This window comes from Perognathus longimembris, chromosome 3 (assembly GCF_023159225.1).
Source record: "Perognathus longimembris pacificus isolate PPM17 chromosome 3, ASM2315922v1, whole genome shotgun sequence".
In the NCBI taxonomy this organism is placed as follows: domain Eukaryota; kingdom Metazoa; phylum Chordata; class Mammalia; order Rodentia; family Heteromyidae; genus Perognathus; species Perognathus longimembris.
In genome coordinates, this window is record NC_063163.1 from 119,055,405 (window position 1) to 119,082,450 (window position 27,046).

Genomic DNA, 27,046 nt, shown 5'->3' on the forward strand with positions numbered 1-27,046 from the left:
GTCATTAGGGACGGAAAATTAAAACTGCCAGCAATAATTATCACTAGTGTTTTTCAAGTGCTTATTGTACTTACACTTTATGAATCTCCCTTTGCCTTCACAATACGCAAGGAGCTGGGATCAACAGAATAATTTGTCTCTCGGATGCATTTGAGTCAAGAATTTGTCCCCAGATATTTGTACTGAAACCGAAGCCAAAGTGTCATGTTAGTTAGCAGGAACTTGTTTGGGAATATGCAGGGACTTGAGAGTCATATTTCCAAATCACTTGTACTATGGAAACCCAACCAAATAAGAGCTACACGCATCTGGATGTACTCCTCTCGTGCTCTCCCCGAAGGACTTGATGTTTAGAGCGGGTGTGCCAAGAAGTGAAACAAACTGAACGTTGGGACATTGTGGTTAACCGAAGAACACTGGAACCCAAGGTGAGGCTGGATATCACACGTGCTGAATTAGAGCAAGCGTAAAAGCAGGCCCAGCTGTGGATGGCAGAGGAGTCCGTGAAGACTGGGCAGGACAGTGTGGACAGTTTGCGAGCAATCAAGCATTGGTGGACAATGTATACGAGGACAGAAAGCACGGTTTCCCTCGGGGGAGCGCAGCTGCGGTGACCCTGGGCCCGTGAAGACGATGGGTTCAACTGGATGCGGATCAGGTTCTGAAACTGAACTTGTTCCTTTGCACCACGGATGTCTGTAGTTCAAAGTGATGCTTGCATGCTTCACGACCTCAGGTCACCACAGACGGCAGGGCCCAGACCCCAGGAACACCCTAACTGTGTCCTCTGTGGCTTCTGTAAACCGTAAGAGCAGAAGACAGGACGAGAACAGAGGAATCAGGGGAAGAATTCCACTTCCACGACTGATTGCTCAACGCATCCCTAGGCTATGGCCATCTTAGGGAAGTGAAAACCAATACTTGCAGGAATTAAGCAACGTTCCTAAGCCAACTTCTGAGTCTCTGTCTAACCTTAAAGCTTATGCTCTGAATTATCATACCATGAATATTTTGTAGCTGTTAATAACTTACTGTTTCACTAGTTTTACATTCTTATGCAATAGCGTGAAAAAGGGAATGTGTTCAGATGGAAGACACAAAACCCAGGAACAAATTAAGAGCAACAATCTCAACTGAAAGCTATGGCGGGGGGGGAGGGGGAGGGGTGTATTATAATTCACTCTGATCTTAATTTCCATGCCATCATTTCGACAGATGTTGATTGACTGGCAGAAGCGTTTGGAGATGGCACATACCATCAGCCATTTTAAGAAGACATTAGTGAGGTTGGCATTTACAAAATACGGGGAGCACAGGAGGAAGAAATAGAATTGTAAAGTAGTCACTGCCGCCCGGAGGAGAACGGATCAGGAGGAGCCGGGGCTTTCCCGAGAGGAACAAGGCTGACCTGGAGAGCAGGACCCAGCCCCGCCCGCCTCCTGAAGCACGGGCAGCCATAAGCAAGAAGAGTAGCCGTCCTACCGGCAAAGGGACAACAGTCACAGAATGGACCAGGGCCCAAATCACTGCGGCTCCTTGATCTAGCCTCTGGATCTAGCATCTCCAAGTGGGCATTCTGGTACGAGCGCAAGGAGTTGATCAGCCTGACTGTTTGGTCATTTTACAATCTCTCCCACCAGCCGTTGCTTTCAAAGAGGTCTGTGACCCAAAGAGCCCAGCCCACAACTCTGGCTCTGTTTTATAAGCCCAGAGCCAGCCCCCCACCTCCTCTCTCTTTTCCTTTCTCTCCCTCTTCCTCTCCTTTTCCCCTTCACAATCCCATCTTGTCAACAGACATCTGTGCTTATGGGATGCTTGCAAAACCTATGTAAGGCTTCTTTCTGGCCTTGTAAAGTGTGCATGCGGTTGTGGAATGGGCAACAGGAAGGGATGCTGGAGCCTCTGTATTTGCTCAGGGCATCTGCTGAGGGGAATGCGTGCCCGTATGTGTACCTGGTTAGCAGTACCCTTCATCCTTCCTTTTAAGGCACAGATAGCTCACCTCAGCCTCTGGTACTTGTATGCAATCTCACACAGCTCGCCTTGACCAGGATGTTTATGCATATGTTAGACTTTAACTGTCAAAAAAAATTTAGTTCTGCTGTTTAAAAGACCAAGACAGTTCTGGAGCACCGGCTCCTGAGATCCATCCTCTCGTGGTGTTGATGTTCAGCCAGAGGATTAGGAACGTCTTCTTCATGAGTCGATGGGCCAGGGCCACAGGGGGACAACCCAGCTTTCTGCTTAGAAGCACGGCACTGGCTCTGGACTGCCTGAATTTGTATCTGAGGGCTGCCCGTTAGCAACCTTTGGAGCCGAGTTTGAAAATCTCTGACTCCCAGGGCTGGGAATATGGCCTAGTGGCAAGAGTGCTTGCCTCGTATACATGAAGCCCTGGGTTTGATTCCCCAGCACCACATATGTAGAAAACGGCCAGAGGTGGTGCTGTGGCTCAAGTGGCAGAGTGCTAGCCTTGAGCAAAAAGAAGCCATGGACAGTGCTCAGGCCCTGAGTCCAAGGCCCAGGACTGGCAAACAAAATAAATAAATAAAAAGAAAATCTCTGACTCCCCAGCCCTGTGGGATGTAACACCATGAGTTGCAATTCTGAGAAGTAGGCTCAGGTTCTACAGCAAGAAAGGCTCCTATTCTGGAATTCTTACAATAATGTTTTTGAGCTCAAGTCTTGTCCAGTAAAACAATCACCTGCACAGAAGAAGAAGAAGAGAAAGGGGACCTGAGTCCCTGGCAGGTGCTAAATATACTAGCCATGGTTTCAGTTGATTTCCACACAGCGACCCAAGGGGCTGGGAACTATCACCACACTAAAGTATATCATTGCTGTGGTTTCCAGCTCTTTCTGTGTCTGTAAGAGCCATTCCTTGCACTTCCTTTGGCTAGATCACAGCTTTGTGTTACAGAATGTTGTATAGTCTGCTGCAGTGAGACCAGAGTAGAGAAGAGCCCATTTCCCAACCTCATCCATGAACTTTTTCTTCTTGGTCCATTATATCCCCTTATTAATGTCCCTTTATATGGCTCCAGACTGAGACCTGACAGACCGCAGATCAACAGAAGCTGCACCTGACCATCTGAAGTTCTCATTGAAACGTTTTCTACATCCTTCTGCCTTAAGCTCACCTACCCATGAGGAAATGAGACCATAGGGGGCATTGCTTAAACTCAGAGCACATCCTTAATGACAGTGTTAGAGATACTGTCATCGGTTACCCAGAAATGTATAGACGTGGCTTCCCTGCAAACCTAAAAATAATTGGAAAGGAATTTCCATCTGGGGCTGGTTGGAGGACCTGGAACGAAGAGACAGGGCTCAATGGCTTTAGAAGTTCTTTTCTGGGACGCAGTGGAGTCTACTGATGATGAAAAGCAGGGACTTGGGAGTTCAACAGATGTGGAAACGAGGCCTGGTTCTATTACTCACTAGCTGCAAAATCCTGGGCCCAATTGCTTAACCTCTCAATAGAGTTATAAACGTGGATTAAAGAAGATTAATGGGTACCAAGCGTTTTGCATGAATAGGGTCTGGCACCATAGGAAGCGCTCGGTAAAGTCTCACTTTGGCATTTAGCCTCGTGTTTTATTCATCCTTTTCTGTCAAGCCTCGCGTCTACGGCACCCACACGGATCCGTTCTGCGGAACCATGGAGATCAATTCTTTCACTTCCAGCTCCAAGGCTGCAAGACTCCGGCTCTGCACAAAATGACACAGTCTTCAACGGGTTTTCTTCCCCAGCTGGAACCGCACCTTCCAAGCGAACTCCAAGGCGTGTGGTTCCTTAGAGGAAAATCTCCTGGGTCAGAGCCTGCCCTTCGATGATCCCAAACAATTCGTTGTGTTAGTTCCAAGTGCTCTCCATCCTGGGGTAGGGGTGGTGCTGGGAACTGAACCCCGAGTCCCCTAGAATACTAGGCACACATTCCACCACAGAGCTCTCCTCCCTGCCTTGAGACTAGTTTTCATACCAACCTATTACCTGATCGTGAGGCTGAAGGGGCATTACAAACCTTAAATGAAGAAATAAACAAGCAAGCAGTAAGCGCGGACACCTGCTGAATGGCCAAATTGATTTAACAACCATGTCTAATCTAGATATTGCAGAACAGACACAAAACAATAGGCATTAATTGACCAAGTGTTATGTGCCCGGCTTCGAATTAAACCTTGACGGTTATAATCTCATGTCATCTTTTAAACCTGAAGAGGTGGGTAATTCGTTTTACAGACGGAGGCAATTAGGTACCGGGGGTGACGTAGACAGGCGTGGGGATTCCTGAACACCGGGCCCGCGTTACCCCCTTGATGCTGCTCTCTGAGGGGCATGGGGGCTTTGAAAGGTACTAAATCATGAGCAGGGACGGGAGAGGGTGGAGTGGATCTGACGTTAGTGGGGGGGGGGGAGTGGGGGAGAATGGAGCACACTGGGTGGTGTCCCTGCTGGGAGGTGCAGCCGGCAGATGGCGTAGCAGGAAGTGTGGCCATGCCTGGCAGAAGGGGAGTAAAGTGTCCCGTGGCCTCATTATCACAGAATAGCAGAATTAAGAATAGTCTTCATTTGCACTTCGCTGAGTTCTTCATTTACATAATGTTAGAAGGCAAAGAAAATTCATACATGAACCCTCTCCCCCCCCACCCCCTCCCACTGCTAATTTAGCACTGGAGTTCTTGTTTAACTACAGACGGAGCGGGAATGGAGTTTTCATTGATGCGGGGCAGGGTGGGAATCCAACGCCAAATGAGGCCGTCCATGTCTCCGAGTAGGTCTGTCGGTACCATCCGAATCCTAATGGCCGTTGCGATCGTTCATTGGGGGTGGAGGATTTAATAGCGCTTGTGTAAGGGCTCTGAGAAAGTATATTCCTTCTGCAGGGGCCTCATTGGGAGCACCGGGAGTTTGGAGTCTGGTGGGAACGCCACGTGAGCGGGTGTTAATTCGGCTGGCGACACCACGGAAGATTTCCAGGGTGATGGGTGGGTGGATGCAGGCAGTAAGAGGCCCCGCGGGACTGTGGTTCCCTGGGGGGAGATGACACGCACGACAAACAGGTACTCCTCAGTGCTCTCGCGCAAGATGGACTGCCGCGGCCCGGCAGGGGCAGGCTCTGCCGTGCTGGACCTGTCAGGAAGAAGCGCTTCTCCGGCCCGCTCCCGGAGGTACAGCTTCTGTCTCCGCCGGGAGGAAATGGGCGAAGCGGGTGTGCCGGTGCAGATCCAGCCGGCCCGGGGCTCTCCTCTGGTTTTCCAGCCTCCTGCACCCCTTGCTGTGTGCTCCCGCACGCTACCTTGCTGCCAGGCCTCCACCCTGGCAGCCCTTCCCCGTTTTCCCCAGGCACCCAGCACGAGTTCCCGTTCCTCCCGCCCTGCTTGTCCCTGCTCCCGCCAAGGTCTTGTTCTCCAGGAAGGTTGTCCCCAATGCCGCCGATGGCTCCTCTTTTCAACACAGAGCTCGTGCGTGGGTGCAGGTGCACGTGTGTGTGCGTGGTGTATGTGTGTGTGTGTGCGTGCGCACGTGTGCACTGGAGCTGGAGCTCAAGGCCTTTGCCTGGCTTTTGGACCCCGGGATCATGCTCCAGCCCTTGAGCCGCACCTCTGCTTTTAGCCTTTTTGATGGTCAGCCGGGGATAAGAGTCTTGAATTTGGTGGCCTGGGCTGGCTTCGAACCATGATCCTCAGATCTCGGCCTCCTGAGTAAACAGGCGATTACAGGCGTGAGCCACCGGCATCCAGCCTACAGAGCTCTTGTTGAATTCATATATTTCTGCTAGTTTTGCACATCCTTGTCTCCGCTTTCTTTAACTCATTTGCAGGTAGGACTGTATCTTTCGTGGACACCTATACGCTACGACCAGACGGTGGCTAATGAGTAGGACGTACATTAAAGTACCTTACAATGAAAAGACTTGTTTCTTGTCCAGGCTGACTCACTTGGGGTGGACAGGCCCCTGAGAAGTCTTTCTAGCACCCTCTGGCGCGGTAGCTAGATGGGAAATTTGGTCTCCTCCGAGCACTAATCAAAACGGACCTTTGTAGAACCACCCTGGTGTTAGGTACCCTCTCTCACTCACATGCCTTCTGTCCCCCGTATGACACGGGAATAGGTCCAAAGACAGAACTGCAATGTAGACAAGGAGGCAAACGTCAATACAGGCCCACTAATGCAAGGCAGAGCGGGGCCGACAGCTCAAGGCGGGCAGGAAGCGGGCTGCATGCTTCTTTCTGCAAAGAGGTCAAGAAGGGACCTTTGGAAGGGCGAGCGGTGTCCGCAGGAAGGAACATTCCGATCTGTTGTGACTGGCTGGGAATGGCCGGAGGCGTCTGGGAGCCCCCGGTGTGGCCGAGCCGAGCCCGGGAGCCGCCGGGGAGGCTTCCCCGCCTGGCTGGCCCCGCGCCACGCACGAGGCTGCCTGCCCGTTGAGGTGACGCGCGGTCCGTGCGCCGTGCACAGAGCCGCGTCTCGGCTGGCCGACTCCCTTAACGCCTCGGTGCCCGAGGCTGCGCGCGCCCGATGAACGCGTCGCAGAGGTCTCAGGGGGAGGAAGTGGCATCCTCCAAGAGCCTTCTGGGAGATTTCCGTGTAAGATCGTCCTCCTCCTTCTAAGCCTATGAGTGGGCGCCGATCCTCTTCCGCCATTCCCAGCAACCCTCAGCCAGCCAGGGCCTTAGGGCAGCAGGTTCCGTCTTGCGTCTGCACCCCAAGGGCCAGCCATGCCTCCACCTCCCACATGGGGGGAGGAAGCTCTCCATGCTGCCTGGTAGAACAAAATCCAAAGAGGTTGAGTTTCTGGGAAATCCTCAGCAGATGGGAGCAGCTTCCGAAACCCGGGCTCCTTCACCAGGCTTGAGCCCCCATTGGATGCCGCTTCTAGAAAGGTGTGGAGAGCAGGCCTGGACAGCTAAACTCGAATGGGAACTGCGAGGGACTGCCCAATATGCCAGGGTAGGACGTGCCCCGAGCGCTGATAACCCGTGAAGAATAACATAGGAAAGACTGACAAAGCCAAGTCTGCTCACTCCGAATGGCCCAGGGCCATTTGCAGGTTCAGGATAGTCTTCCGTTTCAGGGTACTGTCTTGTTTCTTCTTACGTCTGTCTACCTATGGTAGCGGAAGCTGTCTACCTGGCCGGATCAGTGGCTGCAGAGAGGGTCAGGCAAATGAACCATCGCAGGCAACTGGGCAGGGTTCCTGGTAGGGGAGGCAATGGGATTTTGCCCAGGGTTGATCACGAAGAGCTAAACCACTGCTTTGTCTCCTTTCTGCCCTGGTCCTGCGGTTCATTCTCCTAGGTTTTGAAATCTCGGTGTTTTTCTTTGGAAGTGAAGATATTAAACTTGGCAGAAAAAAAAAAACACAAAACCCAGAGAAGATGGATTTGAATCAGTCTATCCCTTAGCATCGGTGGGCGTTTAGGCCTTTGTACCTTTGGGCAAATAATCAAATAACCACCCCTCCTGCGCTTCAGTGCTAGGAGTTTGTAAAATGGGAGTGGCAATGAAGCCTGCCTCTGTTCACTTCAAAGAATTGCTCTGAGCTAGAATAAAATAGCTATTATAATGCTATGCAAATGTAAATCATTGCTCTGCAAAAGTAAGTTATTGCTGCTTCCATAGCCTCCCACTTGAATTGGATGTTTTCAAAGATCAGAATGGAAGCCGCTTGTGCTATGCTCTGGGTCTACGGTTGGCTTCTCTGTTTTGTGTTTTTCATTGCTGGAGGTGGAACCCAGGGCCTTGGGCATGCTAAGCAAGTGCTCTACAGTACTTTGTCACCCCACAGTAATTGCAGACTTCGTTGCCTTTAACTAAAGTAGTTTTTGGAGAAAACAATTGTTTTCTGAGAGTCAAGAAGCAATTTTAATTTTACCCTGGCTTGAGGTCAATGCTAATCATTGCTACGGTTATCTAGAAGAGGGGATAAAGATCACCAACGTGCTTCCTGGTTAATGATTGGTCCAGAAGCCGGCCTCGAGTGACAGATGCATGCGGTGGCGTAAAACAAAACAAACAACCAGTTCACAACTGTGAATCATCTGTGCAGATCCCTCACCCTGCCCTCACCACGAGGGCAAAGCGGGCTGTCACCTCCCTCTCCACACACAAACGCGCATTTGTTGTGGGATCAGAAAACGAACCGCTACAAGGCCCACAAGCAGCCCGAGAGTCAAACTCACTTTCTCTCCGCCAAGCAAGAGACTCTTTCTCGGAAGTTCCCTTATCTGACGGAGGGGGAAGTTTCCCCACAAGTAACTCAGAGGCCTTCAGCCCCACACCTAGGGAGCACCTAGGGAAGGCTAAAGATCAAGGCCTTTAGCCTCTGAGAAGAGCTAGGGCAGAGGCTGCGTTGGCATCACAGATCACTCTTCTTAGCCATTTGTTTCCTTCCCTCCAGCTCCTAGGAAAGAGGTGGCCCTCTCCTCAAAGACCAAAAACCTCAAGCTCCTCTCCCTCTATGACGCTTAGGAGACTTCTGTAAACTGCAAACATCTGGAACTTCTTTACATCTCAAACTTTGGGTGGTTCCTGCGCAAGTCCTTCTCTTGGTGATGTGACTGTGGTGAGTTACTAGGCTTCAGTATGGAGCCTTGAAAGGGCCCAGGGCACCTTCTCCATCCCTGAACGCTCTGCAAGTCGCCCTGGGTACCCACCTGTTCCGGGAGGGCCTGAGGCCCTCGGAGTGCTGATGCGATTCTCCCCACAGATGCCGGCAGCTAAGAGGAAGCGGGAGTTGAGAAACGCAGCCGAGAGGAAGTCCCTCCGCAGAGCTGCAGGCGGGAGGGCGGGCCGAGTGTGAGAGCCGTAACCCAGCATGCCTGGCTAGGGGAAGGCTCCTCTGAACAGCCAGGGATGAGTGAGATTGGCTAGTCCAGGCCTGGGAGTTGAGGGTCTGTCCCCCCAAAAAGCCTGGCACCCACACCAGTCAGGCATTCTACCACCTCTCGTTCCTTACCGCCACCAGTTGAGAGAGAAGTCTGTGTCTGAGGGTTTACCACTTTCTCTTCATGGCTATCCTTACTGCCATTTTGCAGTGTGTGTGTGTGTGTGTGTGTGTCACCCAGGACATGGCATATATTAGGTAAGCACTGTGGTCCTGGGCTACACTCACAGCCCCTATTGCTTTGCTTTATTGTTTAGATTTTTGAGACAGGGACTCCCTATAGAGTCCAGGCTGACCTCAGACTCACGAGCCTCCTGCTTGAATCTCCCCAGTGCTGGGATTACAGGCCTGTACAATCACACTAAGCCCTTTGGGTTGTTTCTTATTTTTATTTGTCATCAGTCATGGGGCCTGAACTCAGGGACTGGGTGCTGTCCCTGGGTCTTTTTGCTCAAGGCTAGCACTCTACCCCTTTTAGCCACAGCGCCACTTGTGTCACTTCCAGATTTCTGGTGGTTAATTGGAGATAGCACACTTTAATTGGAGATCACAGACTTTCCTTCCCCGGGCTGGCTTCAAACCGTGATCCTCAGATCTGCCGAGTAGCTAGGATTACAGGCATAAGCTACCAATGCCAGGCTTCCTTTGGGTTATTTTAAATGTGACTCCATCTGGATAAAAATATGGCACGTTGTGATCTGAGTAACTTTCCTCATCTCTAGCCCTAATCTAGAATGGACAGAGCACAGAGGAAGGCAATTTAAGACTTCAGTCTTAGAGCAGAGATAGCTATTATAGGAGTGTGGCTCAGTAGAACCTTTGTCCAGTGTACACAGTGCTCTGTGGGTCTGTCCTCAGCAACACACACACACACATGTGTGCGCACACACACACACGGGTTCAACACTTGTCTCTGTGAGTTTATCATCACCAGCACATTGACTTTTGGCTTAGTGTAGCAAAGTCATGCATATTGGGACAGAGAGAGCTAGATGCCCCTCTGCTATCTCTACCCCCACCATGGTTCAGATCTTCATCTCGGAAGAATGGAGGAAGTGGTAGCTTGCTTACCACTCGGAGTTGTTTTCGAAGCTGGGAAAAGTGCCTGTTCACATTGCACAATTCTGCTCAGTGACCACGACCACTGCGGCTTCTTCCTGTCTCACCATGCTTCTGGTGAGAGTCCTGAAGAGGGGAGGGATGGTCAGGGCGGCTAAGTCTCTGTGAGCAAGTCAAAACTCATCTAACAGCTTGTCGTAGAAGCAGGACTAGAGCCTATGTCTCTACTGCATGCATGCAGTAGAGACATGCATGTTTTGATTTGGGGCGGGGCTTCAGGATTTGCATAGCTATTTTATATTCACGATCTGACCCTGTACTCTGAGCTGTCCTTTGAGACAGGTGAAAATTAAGATCCTCATTTTCCAGATGAGAGAGCTGAAGCCCAGGGGAGGTTGTTTGGCCCAGTTCCCACAACCAGCAAGTTGGGCTCTTTGGCTCAAAATCCACTGTGGTCGGTGCTTGGGTAGCCCAGTTTGTGGGCTGCTGACTTGGATGTAGATGATGATTAGAGACTGGGGCCTGCGAGGAGGAAATGAGCCATGTTTGATCATTCTCACCAGCTCTCCTGCAATAAAGTTGCAAATCCAAATCCAAATGAGCCAAGTATCTGGTCCTGCTCAACCAGTTCTTCCTGCGCAGACTGCATCAGAACCTGGAGCCAGCAGGTTGAGTGGGCAAATCGACGCTCGGGGACAGATGGGGACACACGTCTCTGTGCTCTGCAGGGGGTCTGACAGGACTGGTCTCGTGGGCAGCGGGAAGGAGGTCAGCGCCTTGGTGGGGACAATTGGGTGGTTGTGTAATGATACCAAGTTGAAGACAGCTGGGCAGCAGTGACCCACCACCTGAAATCCTAGCTACTCAGGAGTTTGAGATCTGATGATCATGGTTCAAAGCCAGCCTGGGTAGGAAAGTCTGTGAGACTCTTCGATTAACCAGCAAGAAGCTGGCAGTGGAGCTGTGGCTTCCGTGGTAGAGCATGGGTGTTGAGTGGCAAAAGCTAAGGGCCAGTGTTCCGTCAGATCTGCTCTGCCTTCTGTCTCCTTAATAACTGGGATCCGAGTCCAGCGCACTGGGAAAGAGAACATGAAATCCTGAAATCGGTAACACGCAGGTGCACAAACCTTAGGGGCTCCGGCCACGCTAGAAGACAAAACAAAAGGTTTTCCTTTGGGGTCTGTCTCAATTGCAGTTTTGTTTCTTTGTGGTCCAGAGAGTCTGGCTGAATTTGGGGGGGGGGGGTCATTGGACGTGTGTCCTCCCCCTTCTTGGGGTAGCTGCCCCCTCCTGCTACCAGCCACAGGCTATCAAGCCTTGGGAGGACCACGGGGATGGGCACAGGCGCCCCTCTTCCTCTGGGGCCGGTGGAGGGGGGGTGCCAGCCTCTGGCCCCCTTGGAGAGATGCCGCCAGCCACCTCTGCCACGGTTTGGGGCTCTGGCGGTGGGTGCAGTGGCCCAGGTGTGGCCCGGGCACTGGGGCCCTGTTTTCCCAGCCGGGGGCACAGGCCAGTCTGCCTTGACCCGGAGTAGCTGTGGCGCGCGGCCCTTCCGTAGGCAGAAGCCATGCGAGCGTCCCAGCTGGGCCACGGGCCTGGGGAGGGCCGCGTGTGGGGATGCGAGCCCACGTGGGGAGGGTCTTGTGTCTGGGAGGGGGTCTGCGTGGGGAGGGTCTCGTGTGTCTCGTCGGGTCCCGCATGGGGAGGGTCGGTGTCTCGTCGGGGGGCCCGCGTGGGGAGGGTCGGTGTCTCGTCGGGGACCCGCGTGGGGAGGGTCGGTGTCTCGTCGGGGGCCCGCGTGGGGAGGGTCGCGTGTGTCTCGTCGGGGTCCCGCGTGGGGAGGGTCGCGTGCGTCTCGTCGGGGTCCCGCGTGGGGAGGGTCGCGTGCGTCTCGTTGGGGTCCCGCGTGGGGAGGGTCGGTGTCTCGTCGGGGTCCTGCGTGGGGAGGGTCGCGTGCGTCTCGTCGGGGTCCCGCGTGGGGAGGGTCACGTGTGTCTCGTCGGGGTCCCGCGTGGGGAGGGTCGGTGTCTCGTCGGGGGCCCGCGTGGGGAGGGTCGGTGTCTCGTCGGGGTCCCGCGTGGGGAGGGTCGCGTGTGTCTCGTCGGGGTCCCGCGTGGGGAGGGTCGGTGTCTCGTCGGGGTCCCGCGTGGGGAGGGTCGGTGTCTCGTCGGGGTCCCGCGTGGGGAGGGTCGGTGTCTCGTCGGGGTCCCGCGTGGGGAGGGTCGGTGTCTCGTCGGGGGCCCGCGTGGGGAGGGTCGGTGTCTCGTCGGGTCCCGCGTGGGGAGGGTCGCGTGTCGGGGTCCCGCGTGGGGAGGGTCGCGTGCGTCTCGTCGGGGTCCCGCGTGGGGAGGGTCGCGTGCGTCTCGTCGGGGTCCCGCGTGGGGAGCCGGCGGGGGGAATCAGGAGAGCCCTGGAGGAAGGCACCGAGTCCGGCGGGCCGGGCCGCTCCCGCCCGCCGGGGGCGCCGCTGCCTTGACTTCCCCGTGCGCTCCCCGGGGTGGCGGGGCGGGGCGCGCGCCGGGGGGGGGGGGGTGCGGGGGGGGGGCGGCGCACGTGACGGCGGCGCGGCGGGCGGGAGGGCGCGGGCGGCGGGCGGCGCAGAGCCCCGGCGGCGCGCGCGCGGCCCGGTCCGGTCCGCCTCCCCTCGGCTCCCGGCGCGGCGCGGCCCGGCCCGCCAGGCCCCGCGCGCCCCCCGCCCCCCGCCCGCCGCGCGCTCGCCCCGCGCTGCGCATTCTCTCCGGGCGGCGGCGCCACCACCTGCCGCCGCGCCGCGAACATGGCGACCCGGAGCGGCCGGAGGCGGCCGCGGCTCCCGGCGCTGCTCGCCCTGCTCGCGCTGCTCCCGCCCGCCGCCGCCGCCGCCGCCGGGGCGCCCCGCTGGCCCGGCGCCCGCCCGCCCTTCCCTCCGCACCGCAGCCTCCTCGTGGCGCGGGGCGACCCCCGCGAGCCGCGGCCGGGGGCGAACCCCGCGGACCCGCGGCCGCCGTCCCGGGCGCGGCGGAGCGCGGCCCCGCAGCCCCAGCCCCTCCAGGTGTACGGACAGGTGAGCGCCCCCCCCCCCTCCCCGCACCTGCTCACCCCCCGCACCCCGCGCCCCGCCGCTTCCTCACCTCCCGACCCCTGCACCCGCACCCCGCCGCTCTGTCACCCCTGCACCCCACACCTCACCCCAGCACCCCGTCTCCTCTCCTACTCCGCCGCACCCTGTTATCCCTGCACCCCGAACTTCTCACCCTCCGCACCCCCCTCACGGCTCCCACCATCACTCCACCCGCTCACCCCCCTGCACCCCTCATTCCGCAACTCCTCATCCCCGGTGCGCCCGGGACCCCTCTGGGCTGGCGTCTGTTTTCGGGCGCCTGCCTGCCAGGCCGGTGCCCTCCTTCGCCTGGTCAGTTGGATGGAGCCCACGCAGGGCTTGGGCTCGCGGGAGCCATGCCCACCCCACACAGGTGTAGTGTCCGGCAGGTAGAGGAAGGGGGGGTCCGGCTTGGTGTCGGGCTGAACGCAGGCTCTGGTTAGGGGACACCGGCAGTTGGCAGTGCAGGCGGCACCCCGCAATTCCTGGCCAGGCACTTGAACCCAGCCCCGGCCCGAACCCCGAGGAAGGTGGGCAACGCAGACCTTGCATTGCCAGTCGGGGCTGACTTTTCCTCCAGCCCTCTCCCCCCACCCCCTGAAGGCAATGACTGTTTCGGTCAGAAAGATCTCTCTTGGCGCCCGGTGGCTTAGAGGGACCGCAAGAGATTTGGTGGGCATCTTAATCCGGTGAGTGAGTTATTTCTATGGAGGCAATGGGCTTATTGGATCGTAAGTAATCACGAATTGCTCCGCTTTTACGGCCAGACTTGCTGCTAGGAGCGGCAAGCCCGGTGTGGAGGTCAGTGGCCGTCGGAGAGGGGGAAAATTAATGTTATTGTCTCAGAGGCCTGTGGTTAAGAGGGACAGCGGCAGAAGTGGAAGGTCAGCAAGGGAGGGGGGGGCACCGCCGTTCCCCAGGGGGGTGGCCACGAGAAGATGAGCCCGAGTTCTGCCTTTCTTCTCCTTTTGCTTTAGTGCCTTCTTCCTCCCAGTCACAGATAGGAACGTCCAGGGAGGGATATTCCCGCCCACTGCTGGGGCTAGCGGGAGCCTTTTGCCCGGTGCCGTTCTGTCGTGGTCTCGGTGAAGCGCGCACAGCTTGGTGAGGTACAGCGACTGCCGGCCCCTTGATGCTGGACAGTGAAATCGGAGTCGCCCGTCCTTATTATCCATGCTTCCTAACAGCTTCCTTCCTTCTAACGTACTCCATGAGGCTGTAAAGTGTGCGTGTGGGGGGGTGGGTGGGGGTGGGGGGTGTGGACAGGGTAGGGAAGTGAGGGTGCTGGTCCCTCTTGAGGATTCTTGTCCTCCCTACTCCCACCCACATCTTGGGTTTGTTTTTGAAGAAATCGGCAGGACACTTGGGTTCCCTTGGGAGGTCAGGCTGGGGACAGACTGTGGGGGCTGGCAGGTGTGTGTGTGTGGGGGTAAACTTGCCCTTGTTCCCGGAGTCCCCCCCCCCCAAGCCGGCCTAGCTCCCCTGTGCTCGTAGGGGCAGGTGGGGGGGGGTGCTGAGAGGAAGGGTAGGGGCAGCCGTTCTTAGAGCTCAGGCCCCCTGAAGCAGGAGTTCCTGTCGGGGGAGAAGCTTTCCTGCTCTCAGGAACAAGCACGCGGGGGCTGTTTCTTCATGGAGACTGGCCTGCGAAAAAACCTTCTCTCCGGGGTTTGGAGCAAGTGAGGGGTGAACTCTGTGCTCATTGGGAGGGACTCCAAAACCTTCGGCCGTGGCGTTTCTGGGCCAGCCAGGCTGCGTTCGGTTTGCTCGGAGGATGCAGACGGAGCCGCCGAACCCGTCATGAGGATTCCTACCAAATGACTGAGGCGGGACCAGCCTTCCCTGGGGCTGCCTTCCCACGCCCTCGTTTTCTGTTCCCGAGGGGAGTGTGTGTGTGTGTGTGTGTGTGCGCGCGCGCGTGCACCCGTGCGCGTGTGTCCTGGAGCTTGAACTCAGGGCCCGGGCACTGTCCCAGAGCTTTGGACTTCTTTTCTTTAGGCCAGTACTCTACCACTTGAGCCTCAGCTCGCCTTTGGTCTCGCTGATGAGTTGGGGATTAGCGTCTCATGGACTTCCCTTCCGGAGAGTGGCTTAGGGCTGTAATCTCCAGATCTCCGCCCCTTAAGCAGCTAGGATTATGGCAGAGAGCCCTTCTCCATCCCCACGTCGGCTCAGAAAACCTAGAGTTTAAGGGAGTGCAGAAGGAGGTGCGGGCCCCTCAGAACCCAACGCGACCACCCCGAGGCCCCGCAGGGGAGTGCTGTGGTACTGGGCTGGGAGCTGAGGGGACGGGAGGGCTGGGGAATGAGTTCCAGGCCACCTGGTAGCACTGCTCAGGACCCACTGGGGCAGCAGCGCAGAAGCTGCCAGAAGGAAGCAGCCTGAGAGGTCCGGGGAAGGTACCGGGCTTCAGGGAGGAGGAGAAAGGAAAGTGGAGGGGCTGGGGGGGGTGGTGGAGGGGGGCTGCTTGCATTGGAGAAAGAGCTAGCCTGGGGTCACCCTGGAGCAGCAGCGCCTGCCATCCTGCTCACCTGTGGCGTAGCCCAGGCTTGGCTGGTTTCTGAGGTCATCACCTAAAGGCGTGTCTGTAACAGGGCGAGGCCCCGGCCGCTCAGCTGCTTAAGGTCAAAGGTTAGAAATTACCCAGTTCTTAAAAAGCAGGCTGGTGGCTCACGCCTGTCACCCTAGCTACTTGGAAGGCAGAGATCCGCAGATCACTGTTTGAAGCCAGTCCTGGCGGGAAAGTCCACGAGACGCTCCAGTTAACCAGCAAAACGTCAGGAAGGGAGCTGTGGCTCAAGCGGTAGAGTGCCCATCTTGATATCTTGAGCACAAAGGCCATGAGACAGCACCTGGAGCTTGAGTTCAAGCATGCGTGTGCGTGTACACACACACACACACACACACACACACACACACACACACACAGGCCAGGTCCAAGGAGGAGGGGCACACGGTGGTTGTCATGGCTTGGATGCCTGTGGGCCATGATGCTTGTTTTGCCGGCTGCCTGTTAGGCTGTCCCTTGCTCTTGTCTTTGCTTTGCAAACCTCTCTTCTCTTCTCCAGGGTCCAGGGAACCCCTCCCAGCTATCTGAGCCTGGTCCCAAGCACGCCGCTCTGTGTGCTAGAATCACTTCCCGTCTCTCCCTCTGTTCCTGGAGGGAAGGAGCTAGCCCTCCCGGGCTGCCCAGCTGCCTGCTACTCTCCGGGAACCGTGGGCAGGCTGGGAAGAAGAGAGGCCTGCGGGCAGGGAACACATTTGAGCTCTGTAAAAGAGACTCATTTAGCAGGAGGACCTTGGTGAGCCTGCCCACAGACAGTGAGAATCAGCTGGTGCTCTCCTGGTCTGGGAACGCAAATGGTTTGGCCCTCAGGTCGAGAAGACCTGATTTTTTCCTTCTGCTGTCAGGGAGTTATTTTGAATCAAGGGCTAGGATTCTACTGTAAGGAATCCTCCCTTTTAAAGTGTGTGTGTGTGTGTGTGTGTGTGTGTGTGTGTGTGTGTGTGTGTGCTAATGGTATTGTTTTGGGGAGAAAAAAATCCCTTGGAATGAAGGGCAAAGCCCTAGCAGGATTTACAGGTTTATTTCGCTTTCAACAATCTCTCTCTTCATAATTCTCGTATTGTAGAGGCCAGAGAGTATTCAGTGTCCTGATTCTGAGACGGAAAATGAAGTGTCTTTTACAGCCCAAGCACCTGGACAAAGGAACTCCTTTGGAGTTAGCCTGTGGGCTTCTTGGCTTTAGAGCTCTTCGGAGTGGCTGTCTGCACAGTACACTTGCTTGGTGAAGAATTGGCTAGTTGGTTCTGCAGGTTGGAGGTTTGACCCGAGCGGCTCCTAGGGCAGCCAGGAAGTCAGTAGTCAGTATTTGCTGGTTTACGGTTAGGTGACTTCATGGACGGAGACTCCTTGGCTGTCTTGGTTGACTCATTAGGGAATGTGACCTTAAGAAACTCTTCCGGCTTGTACTTGGCACTTCTTCCTATTGAGTTCTGTGTTGTCCCTGGCCACCATTTGGGTCCTCAGTAGATTGCATGTCGTGTGTGTGTGTGTGTGTGTGTGTGTGTGTGTGTGTGTGTGTGTTGGTACTGGGGCTTGAACCCAAGGCCTAGCTGTTTTGCTCATGGCTGGTCTTTTACCACTTGAGGCACACAGCTCCACTCCCGACTCTTTAGTGGGTCATTGGAGATGAGAGTCTCCTGGACTTTCCTGCCTAGGCTGCCCCCCCCACCCCCGCCACCATGGTCCTCAGATCCCAGCCTCCTCAGTAGCTAGGCTTACAGGCAGGAGTCACCAAGCCACCAGTGTCTGGCTAGCTGGCATGTTTCTGGAACAAGAGGTGGAAGGAATGGAAGGTCGGGGCTGTAAGAAGAGGGACCTTGAGAATTAAAGGGAAGAGATGAGCAGCGTGGTTCATTTGGTTTGCTCGGCTTTTGGGAGGAAGTGCAGGGTTGCCACACAGTGGGTACGGCGCAGTGACATGTCAGTTTCCTTCCCCCCATGCCCTGTTTATCCTGAGCTGCTTCTCTGTGTCAACCACTGTCACCAGGTTTTCTTTTTTTTTTTTTTTGGCCAGTCCTAGGGCTTGGACTCAGGGCCTGAGCACTGTTCCTGGCTTCTTTTTGCTCAAGGCTAGCACTCTGCCACTTGAGCCACAGCGCCACTTCTGGCCATTTTCTGTATATGTGGTGCTGGGGAATTGAACCCAGGGCCTCATGTATACGAGGCAAGCACTCTTGCCACTAGGCCATATCCCCAGCCCAGTCACCAGGTTTTCGTTATATCCTTCCGGAAATACCCTCTGCCTCTACCTATCACGTGTTATTAGTGGTCCTCTGTTACCTGTAGCCTCTGATATCATGGATAATGAGATTAACTTTACCTATGAAATATATCTGTGGCATTATAATTAGTCAGGATATTTACCTGAACTATCAGCATATACAAAAAGACAGCACCTCCTTTCTCCAGACTGGGTGAAAGACAACTCCTTTCTCCTGTCCCCTGGGGCGCCGCCTGGCCAGGACTGACTGCGGCCCCATCGGGCGCTCTCCTAGCTTGGAGAGATGATGGCCGGCTGCTCCCAGAGAGCCAGAGCCCAGCAGCGTGAGGACTGCGGTGGAGACATCATGGGCCTGGCTCTTCCCTTGTGTTCTTTTCAAAAATATTGTCAAAGGAAGCTAGTGGTGTGCTTAATTGTTCTGAGACCCGGGACCACAAGGAAGGGCCTAAATGATCGTGAACATCCCGCGCTGGAAAAATAGTTCCCGGTCCGATTTCCCTCTTGTCTTCCGCAGAGACCACCGCCATCTTGATAGAGCCATTGTTTAACCCAGGTAAGGACTGGGTGCAGCCGGCCTAGTTCTGTCCACTGTCATGGTGGGAGGGGGTGGGGGAAGCATGCTCATCGGCTGGAGAGCATGCGATCTGACACGTCCCTTTTGCTTTTGTCATCTGTTTATTTCAGTCCTTTTCTTTCCCCCTTCAGGCATCAGTTTCCTTCCTTCATTAGATCTTGCTTAGGCCAGTATTAAAAGGAGCTTTGGATTTGGCTGGCGTGGACGTGTTCAGGGAAAGCCTGAATGTCTGACAGTCATTCCGAGGTGGATCCTCTAGAGCTGACTGGCCCTGTGTTGGAGCTGGGGTGTGGCCCTGACTCTCCCTTCGTTCATTTCGATTGCCATAACCGTGAGGAAGGCGAGGGAGAGCTTGGGTTTAACCCCTGAGGGTTAGCGTGTCTCTGGTCTCCTTGGGGAAGAGGCCCCGCCTCTTGGGGAAGGATGGGGCCTCCGGGTGCACTGGGATTGGCCGGCGGGTGGCATCTCCAGTCCAGCCGCGTACATGTGAAAATCAATTTCCCTCCGTTTAAAATGAGCCACAGTTAATTTCGACCTAATTTATTGGTTTATCGACCTGTGGACCTTGGGCCTTTCGAAGAAGTGGCCTGGGTGGCCTTCTAGCATCAAAGTGGCTGATGATGCTAAAACCCAGAAAAGGAGCAGGGAGGCGGGGGGGTGGGGGAGGGGCGAGGCAGGGGGAGGGGGGGGCGGGGGGCTGGACGCGTCCATCGGGACGCGGGTGTCATCCTGTGTCATTGGGAGATGCTTAATGTTCAGTTGAAACACCAGGGGTGCTTTGTGCACACCCTGAAAACAGATTGTATAATGATCACAGCCACAGCAGTGAATCAAAACATAATTCCAGGGGTGGGAGGCATGGCTCCGGTGGTAGGATGTTACTAACGCCAATGAACAGAAGCATCAGATCAAGAGTTCGAATCCAAGTCTCGGACCAAACAAAAAAGCAATAGCGGAATTTTGTTATCTGTTAGGTAGTTGTTAAATCATCATCTGTCCATTTGTCTGTGATTCGTCATATATATATTGTTATCTGTCTGCGATTCGTCTTATTATCTACCTACTATTTATCTACCCGCCCATCTGTGTATGTGCCGTGTGGTTCTGGGGGTTGAGCCCAGTACGTCACGCGTGCCAAGGACACGCGCCGACACGGCTCTGCAGCCTGCAGCTCTGTCATCGATGAATTCCATCCGTGCCACGTGACGACCGGACGATGCTGCGTCCCTGGCCTCTCGATGGCTCTTGATGGGTCCTCAGTGAAGCACTTTACGACCAGTACTTCCCCAGCGACGTGCACACGTCTGTGTGCTCAGATGTCCACCGGCCCCGCGTGGCCGCCGGCCGTACCGAATGCGGCTCCTGTGATGCGAAGTTGAAGAGCCACGCGTGGCTCCTGGCTGCTGTTCAGCCAGCACAGGAGACACTGACTGACCCAGCCAGGGGCTCAGGGGGCTCCTTGCTAGGCAGGGGTGCCTCAGGAGACCCTGGTGGGCAGGCGGGCACGGTGGTCTTTGGGGAAAAGCCTCTGCAAATTTGAATCCCTTCCCTAGGCACGTAGGCCTCGAAGGCTGACCAGTTCACAGGGGTCACCATCAGACCTCCGCTGCTCTGCTTGTGATTTGCTTGTGCAAACAACCGCGGGTACCCAGGCCGTGCCGAGGCGCTGAGCAGATCGCGTGTGCTCCGGGCGGCTTCGAGCGATGTAAACGGTGCTCTTAACGGCGTGGCCATCTCCCCGCCCCGCCCTTCACTTCCTGTGCTCTTCTTGTTGACTCACCTCCATGTCGCCGGCCTGCCTTTCGTCCTTTCAACCCTTCAGGCTGGCACGAAGAGACAAACGATGGAAGCGTGTGCTCTTCATCCTCGCCTGTGCTCTTCATCATCCCCCCCCCCCCCGCCTCGCTGCCCTTTAACTTAACATGCCACTGCCGTTGCCGCCGCCACCGCCGCCACCGCCGCCACCGCCGCCGCCGCCGCTGCAGGCTCTTGGCTTGGAAAATCAGGACCCTTCACTGTGATTTATCTCCAGTCCCCAGAATTAGATTAAAAACACAGCTACGAATTCTCAGAAAGGCAGGCTGATGTGATTATATCCCCAATCGGAGTGGCAGACAAGGGCAATAAAAAGATGTACATACATCAACTGGGTTTGGTGCCGCGGAGGGGCTGAGGTTCCGGGGGTTACCCCTCCCTTCCCTTTTTGTACAAAAAAAAAAAAGGAGGAGGAGGAGGAGAAGGTAAACTGGTCCGGCTCCAGCTGTTTAGGAAGGAGTCTCGCCTACTGCGCAGACTCCTTTGTCTCACTAACTGCAGCGTGACGGGCCTGGGGAGGCTGGCCGGGAATTCTCAGGTAGAGGGAGTGGGTGAGAGCCAGCGAGGGGTCCTCGGTCTGTTACAGTGTCGGGGGTTCTGGGGTGACTTCCATCCCACTTGGGTGGGCTGCGAACTGAGATGGAGTCTGGATGAGAAATCTGGCTTTTACGAAGCTCCGTGTCCAGGGCGTCAGGGAAAAGCCGGGCTCATCTGGCCGAGCCGGGGAACAGCTACCCGGGGAGAGGCGGGCTCAGGGACGGGGGGCTCTCGGGGGCTGCTGTGAGCCCCTCACGGGCTGCTCTGGGGTCTGGGAAACGACCACGGCTACCTGCTGGGGTTAAGACGCTCAGCCGAGGGACCCCGGGGTGGCACGGGAGTGGGGAGGGACCGGAGCTGGATGATTGCCGCGGGTACCCCGGAGGAGTTTGGAAGGATTTGAGTGTTTTCAATCTGTGCCCCATTAACTGGGTAACCTGAGACCCGGCGTAAGGGTTTACCTCATTGATGTGTATTTTGTTCCCTGAAATAATAAAAAGTTCTTGCTGCCGCAAGTGTTCGCAGGATGTGCGGCTGGGCGGTGGGGGGGGGGGCGGGGGGCTGGGGCTGGGGGTTGCCGCAGGAGCCGGGCCTTGAGGGTCTGAGGAGAAGCCTTCAGGCGTCTGTGAGCCTCGGGGAGAGGTGACAATGGTCAAAGCAGTGTTAGCAGGCGGCGAAGGGTGGAGGGGTGGGAGCCGCCCCTGAGCTTCTTACCCAAGCTGGTGCTTTACCGCCTGAGCCGCCGCTCCGCTTCTGGATTCTTTCTTTTTTTTGCGGTTCATTTGAAGAGAAGCGTCTCCAGATGTTCCTGCCCGGGCGGGCTTTGACCCGTGATCCTCGCACGTCCGCCTCCTGAGTAGTGAGGATCACGGCTGTGAGCTACTGGTACTGGGCACGAGGAAATGCTGAGGTTTGTGGGAAGCGCTCATGGTGTATCTGTCCGCTGCTTACAGTCAGCCCTCTTGCAGACCCGAGTTTCTCCTCAGCTCATTTCACATGTGAGCATTTCGCAGCTCAGGAGTGAAGGACACCCCGCTCCGCCCCAAGGTTAGACAGCTAGGAAAATCCCAGGGTTGGAGTCCAAGACCCGAACCAGGCCTCTGAGGTGCTTTCCCTGTGGCACGGTTGCCTTATTCGTGACCTGTGTATGTGAGTCTGCTACCGGGTGGGGATCCCCCCCCCCATGCCTGGAGGACCCCTGTTACCCCACCCTGTTCAAGGGCAACACTCCCGGGTCCTTCCCGTCCCTGGCTCTTTCTTTCACCTCTGCACTCCCTAGCTCTGTTCTCCAAGCCCTTCCTGGTGATCCACCTCTCAGGATGGCTGCCCACCACCGGGAGGGAGTCAGGCCCCCATGTCGACAGCTGGGACAGAATGATGGGTCCCGGCATGCGTGGCTTCATGCTGGTTTCCGCCGTGAATGCAAGCTGGACACGAGGCGGGATCTGCAAGTCTGCGGGTCTCCCCACACCTAGGGTAGCATCTGGTTTATAGTAAATGCTCAATAAACATTTATTGGGTGAACAGTGCGAAGAGCTTTTTATGGCAAAGCTGCAGCACCACGCGGGAAGAGCGTGGAGAGAGGGTGGTCTGGAAGCTTCTCTGATCTCATAGGAAGTGACTCTGGGGGAGGCGGGAGCAGGAGGATGATGAGTTCAAGGCCAGCCTGGCTGCGTAGCTCGGTCTAGTTCAGGGTCCTTCGCTCTGCCTTTGTCTGTCCCGCGGTGGAGAGCCGGGAGGGCAGCGAGCTTGCACAGATAGTCCGTGCACGCACGCGTGGTCTCCCGAGGCTGGCCCGGAGGCCTTCCCGGCACATCGGCCTCGGGAACACCCCCGGCGTCGGGTCGAGGGTGGGGTGGGGTGGGGGCCGACCCCGGTCCTCGGCGTCAAAGGGCAGGGTATTTATCTTGTACTGGATCGTCGCGTTTTCAAAATGCCTCTTTGTGTTTCGCCGCGGGTGAAGCCGGCCGTCTTGTTTGCAGCGCCTGCCTCACAGAGTGTTCTGGAAAGAAGCTGAGTAGGAGGAGTGAGGACAGTGGGCGGCAGGGCCCTCCCGAGCTTTGGGTGTGAGCGATACGAAGGCAGGAGAAGTGATGGAGAAGCCATCGGTGACCCAGCCCGGCCGCCTTCCCCTTTGTGCATAGGCACCCCAGCGGCCATGCAGACTGGTTGGTGGCTTTACTGGAAAGTTCTCTTGGCCAGACCAGCAGGCCTCCCTTCCCTCAGGAGTGCCCTGAGCCCTCTCACCGGGAAGACGTGATTAAAGAGCCTCCACAAGTTCTGGCACCTCCAGGACCTGCGTGCATACTTGATGCATGCGTGAACGCATGAGTCACCGCCACCTGCACACAGGAACCCTGTACTTCCTCCTTTCTATTTATAACAACGGGTTTCAACCGGAGGCTCGGGGAGCAGCAGCCTCTCCCTCCTCCTACTCCGAATCAGTCAGGCAAATCACACGACCTCTTTGGGTCACCAGGGCATGTCGGCGGGGGGGGGGGTGGTGGTGGTTGTGTGTCAGGACAGCCTCGTGTGTGTGTGTGCGTGTGTGTGTGATGTTGGATAAAGACCAGGAGCCAGGCCGAGGTATGGGAGGTGACGGTTGTTAGGGGCGGAGCCTGAACCCGTGGCTGTTGCCGGGGGCTCGGAGGTTGGTGGGGACACTGCTGACAGCGTCCTGAAGGATTGCTTTGGCCGGAGCCCCAGTCCCCAGCCTGCCTCCTCGCTGGCTCGCCCGGGCTGCCTTGTTTTGGTAGCGCTGGGGCTGGAGATGAGAAATGAGCAGTGCGTCCTGGGAGTGGGAGCCCCGAGGTTCTGGACCCGCGCTGGGCCTGTGTGGACCCGCACTGGGCACTTTAGGGACACACGTCCTGCCGCTGAACTGTGTCGAAGAGCAGAGCCCTGGCGTTTCATTCGCTCTCACACCATGCAGTCACCGGCTCTGTCGACTTCCAGAACATTTCCATCACCGCGAAAGAAAACCCCATGTCCTTCTCCCTCCTCTCCTCTTCCCCCACCGATCCCTGCAACTGGATTTCCTTCCCGGAGCATTTGTAGAAATGGAATCCTGAAACGTGTGACCTTTTAGGTTTGCTTTATTTCCCCCCACTTACACACTGTTTTGAACTCTGTGCACATTACAGCATCGGTGAGTATGATGGAGTCCTCATGACCACCCCAAGTCCCCGGAAAGATCGCTTCCCAGCCCTCCCGAAAGAGTGAGTCCCTGACCACTCCATCGGCCCCAGGTTCTGCGCGAAGGCAGGGAAGGGGTTGAATCAGCCTCTTCCTGATGCTGCACCGGAGAAACGCAGGTCCTTTCTCAGCTCCCTGCGGAGGGCTCCCGAACCAAGAGGTCTGGGGTGCAGCCTACAGGTCCTTCTGGTCCTGGACCGGGTGACTTGTGGGCTCCCCTGGGTGCCCTCCTGTGAGCCGGCGGAGCCCGGTGCGCCTCCCAGACGCCGCTTGTCCTTGCAGGGACGGTTTGTGTTCCGGGGGCTGCCCGCCGCCCCTCCCCGCCGCCATCACGGCTCCGATTAATCACCTCTCATTTATTCGGCTCCGGTGCTGCCCCGTGAGCCGGGAAGGAGAGGGAAGGTTGTTTGCGCCCCAGGGTTCTGGTTATAATGAACGGCGCGTCAGGGTTCTGTGCCCCAGCGCTCCCTCCGGGCAGTGCCAGCGTCTTCTGGGCCACCGCGCTCTCGCCCGGCCCGGAGGGTGGGGGAGGTTCCTGAGGGCAGAGGGAAACCACTGCTGAAGGAGAGGGATCCGGCCGGGAGGGCGGCTCCCACGGGAGAGTGCCTGCCGGGCATGCCCAAGACCTTGAGTTTGAACCCCAACAAGCTCCGCACCCCCCCACGACTCTTCAGTATGCAGGGCACCAGGTAGTTGGTGCCTGCTATTCTAGCTACTCAGCAGGCCGAGATCTCGGCTCAAAGACGCTCTAGGAAGAAAAGTTCACCAAGCTCCATCTGCAGGAAGAGCCAGCGGAAGGCAGAGTCGAAGCTGAAATCCTAGGAGATTGGGGACCTGAGGGTTGGTGATGGCCGGGGCTGCTTTCTGGACGTTCCTTGGCGGGCTGCTGGGAGAAGCCTGCCTGGTGTCTTGGGGCGTGGCGTGGGCTGCGTATGTTCTGGCTGGCCCTCCCCCTGGCAGCCCCTGCCCTCCAGGGCACTGGTTCTGGGGACTGACCCAAGTCTGTGCTTTGGCAGAGATGGGCACCTGGCCGGGTTAGCTGTGATTCACCTGGGAGTCACCTTCACGGCAGGTGCTCCGAGACCTCAGGACAAGCCACTGCTTGCCCGGGGGGGGGGGGGGGGGATCCTTGTCCCTTCATCCCCGGCTGCCCCTTTCCAGGCTGCCCTTAGGGACAGAAGGGACATCTAATAGAAAGAGCTTTTATTATTATTTTTAATGCTGGTCCTGGGGCTTGAACTCGGGGCCTGGGCGCTGTCCCTGAGCCTCGTTGCTCAAGGCTAGAGCTCCGCCACCGGAGCCGCAGCTCCACCTCCAGCTTTTTGGTGGGTAATTGGAGGTGAGAATCACAGGGACCTTCTTGCCCAGGCTGTCTTTGAACTGCGGTTCTCAGAGCTCTGCCTCCTGAGTGATTAGGATTACGGGCCTGAGTTATGAGTGCTGGGCAGAGAAAGCTTCCCCCCTCCCCCCCTCCTCCCCCCCTCCCCCGCAGGCCTTCCTCCTAGGATCAGCCCAGGGCATTCTGATGCTGTCCTTTGTGTTCAAGAGGGATTCCTCATCCTTAGGCTCGCTTGGTGGGGGGTAGGGGGGAGTGGGGGAGTGGGGGGGGTCTCCTGAACCCCTCGCCCTCTGCCTGGAAAGACAGTTGCTTTGAGACTTCTTCCCTCCTCCATCCCTGAGAGCTTGGTAGGCCGTAGAAAGGGTCACTGCGTGGTGGCGGCTGTCTCCCGGGAGCGCTTTCCCAGCTCCGTGAGGACTGCGCAGGGAGCTCCAGTGACCCTGCCCGTGCCCCGCGCTTTCCTGGGCTGCCATCTAGAGAGTTCTGTCACTTCCTCACTGGTTCCCCTGGGGCGGGGGGGGGGGGGGAGGGGCTGGCTCTGAAAGGCTCAGGCTTGAGCTCGGATCCACAGGGTGCCTGTACAAGCGGGCGTCTATCTGCACATCCTTCCAGATTCTTCCAGAAGCCTGGGCTGGAAGGAGAGAAGGGGTGAGGAAGGTCAGAGAAAGGATTTGTGCTTCCTTGACGTTGACTCTCGTGACTTAATCTGTTGGTGATTTGAAGTGGTTTTGGAGTGACATGTTTTCCCTAAAAGATAACAATCGAAGGACTCTCCGTCCCCCCCCCCCCACCCCTCACCCCCCAGAGCGATCTCATTTGAAATGTTTCCGAGGTCGGTTGGGATCCTGGATCAAATTAGATACCGGTGCTTGAAACCCAAGGCAGAGTGGTTACAGATCGGCTCCGTGGTCCAGCCGGCTGCCAAGTTTGTGGCCCAGGTGTTTGCTCCCATCTGAGAGTTCTCGGGGGTAGGTGGGTGGAGGGAGGGCGGGAAGAGGGAGGGAAGAAACAGAGCTGTGTGGAGGGAGGGGAGGGCTTCCTGCTGCAGCGCTGGGGGGAGAGGAGCCCCTGACTTGGCCTCTCATCATTGCCATTGTCACGGGGGCTGGGTGGGCGCGTGGACGAGCTGGGACCCGCAGGGGAGCCGCTGGGTTGTGGGGTCCCGCGACTGTCCGGGACAGCGGGGTGGCTGGGGGACCACACAGGGTGCGTGCTCCCTCTCCAAGGGCGAAGGAGATCAGCCGGAGCCGCCCATGTTCTGTGAAGGATCGCTCCCCAGGCCGAGGCGATTTCCTTCCTCGGCGTTCACGGACGGGCGCGGAAAGCCCGGGGGTGGACGCTAAACTCCCAATAAAAACTCGAACTGAGAAGTTGGAAGCGTTGGTGCTCAGAGGGGGCCGCGCACCCCCCTTCGGGCCTGCGGTGATGACCCTCGGAGCGGGAGGAGAGGAACGAGGCCTGGCAGATCTCCCCGCGGCCCGTGGCCTGGAACCTCCGTGCTCGCCGCCGGGCTGAGGGTCTGTGTTGACCTCGGGAAACACGACCGGAAGCCGGTGGGGAGAACGGCCGCTCACACTGCTCAGCACCACGGCTGTGGTTGTTCATGGTGAACAAGTGGTCACCCAGTCCTCTTAATCTATTTTTATTTTCCCGGCGTAGAAAATCCAGTGCCTGGGAACTGTTGTCAGCAGTAATTCAAAGGTCATTTCTGCCGAGATCTGAAGGTATTTCCTTACTTGGGACACCTAAGTAATAAATCTGAAAAAAAAAAAA

At 56.8% G+C, this 27,046-nt stretch overlaps 1 protein-coding gene across 2 annotated transcripts in view; it reads left to right on the forward strand.

Annotated features, from left to right (window-relative positions):
* Nucleotides 1-12,711: 12,711 nt before the first annotated feature.
* Sorl1 (sortilin related receptor 1) overlaps nt 12,712-27,046 on the forward strand; it is a 98,965-nt gene continuing 84,630 nt past the window's right edge. For both annotated transcript variants that reach the window (XM_048344009.1, XM_048344011.1), the window contains exon 1: nt 12,712-12,993. In XM_048344009.1, coding sequence (XP_048199966.1) covers nt 12,727-12,993 — 267 coding nt within the window. In that variant the 5' untranslated portion in view covers nt 12,712-12,726. The remainder of the gene's footprint in view (nt 12,994-27,046) is intronic.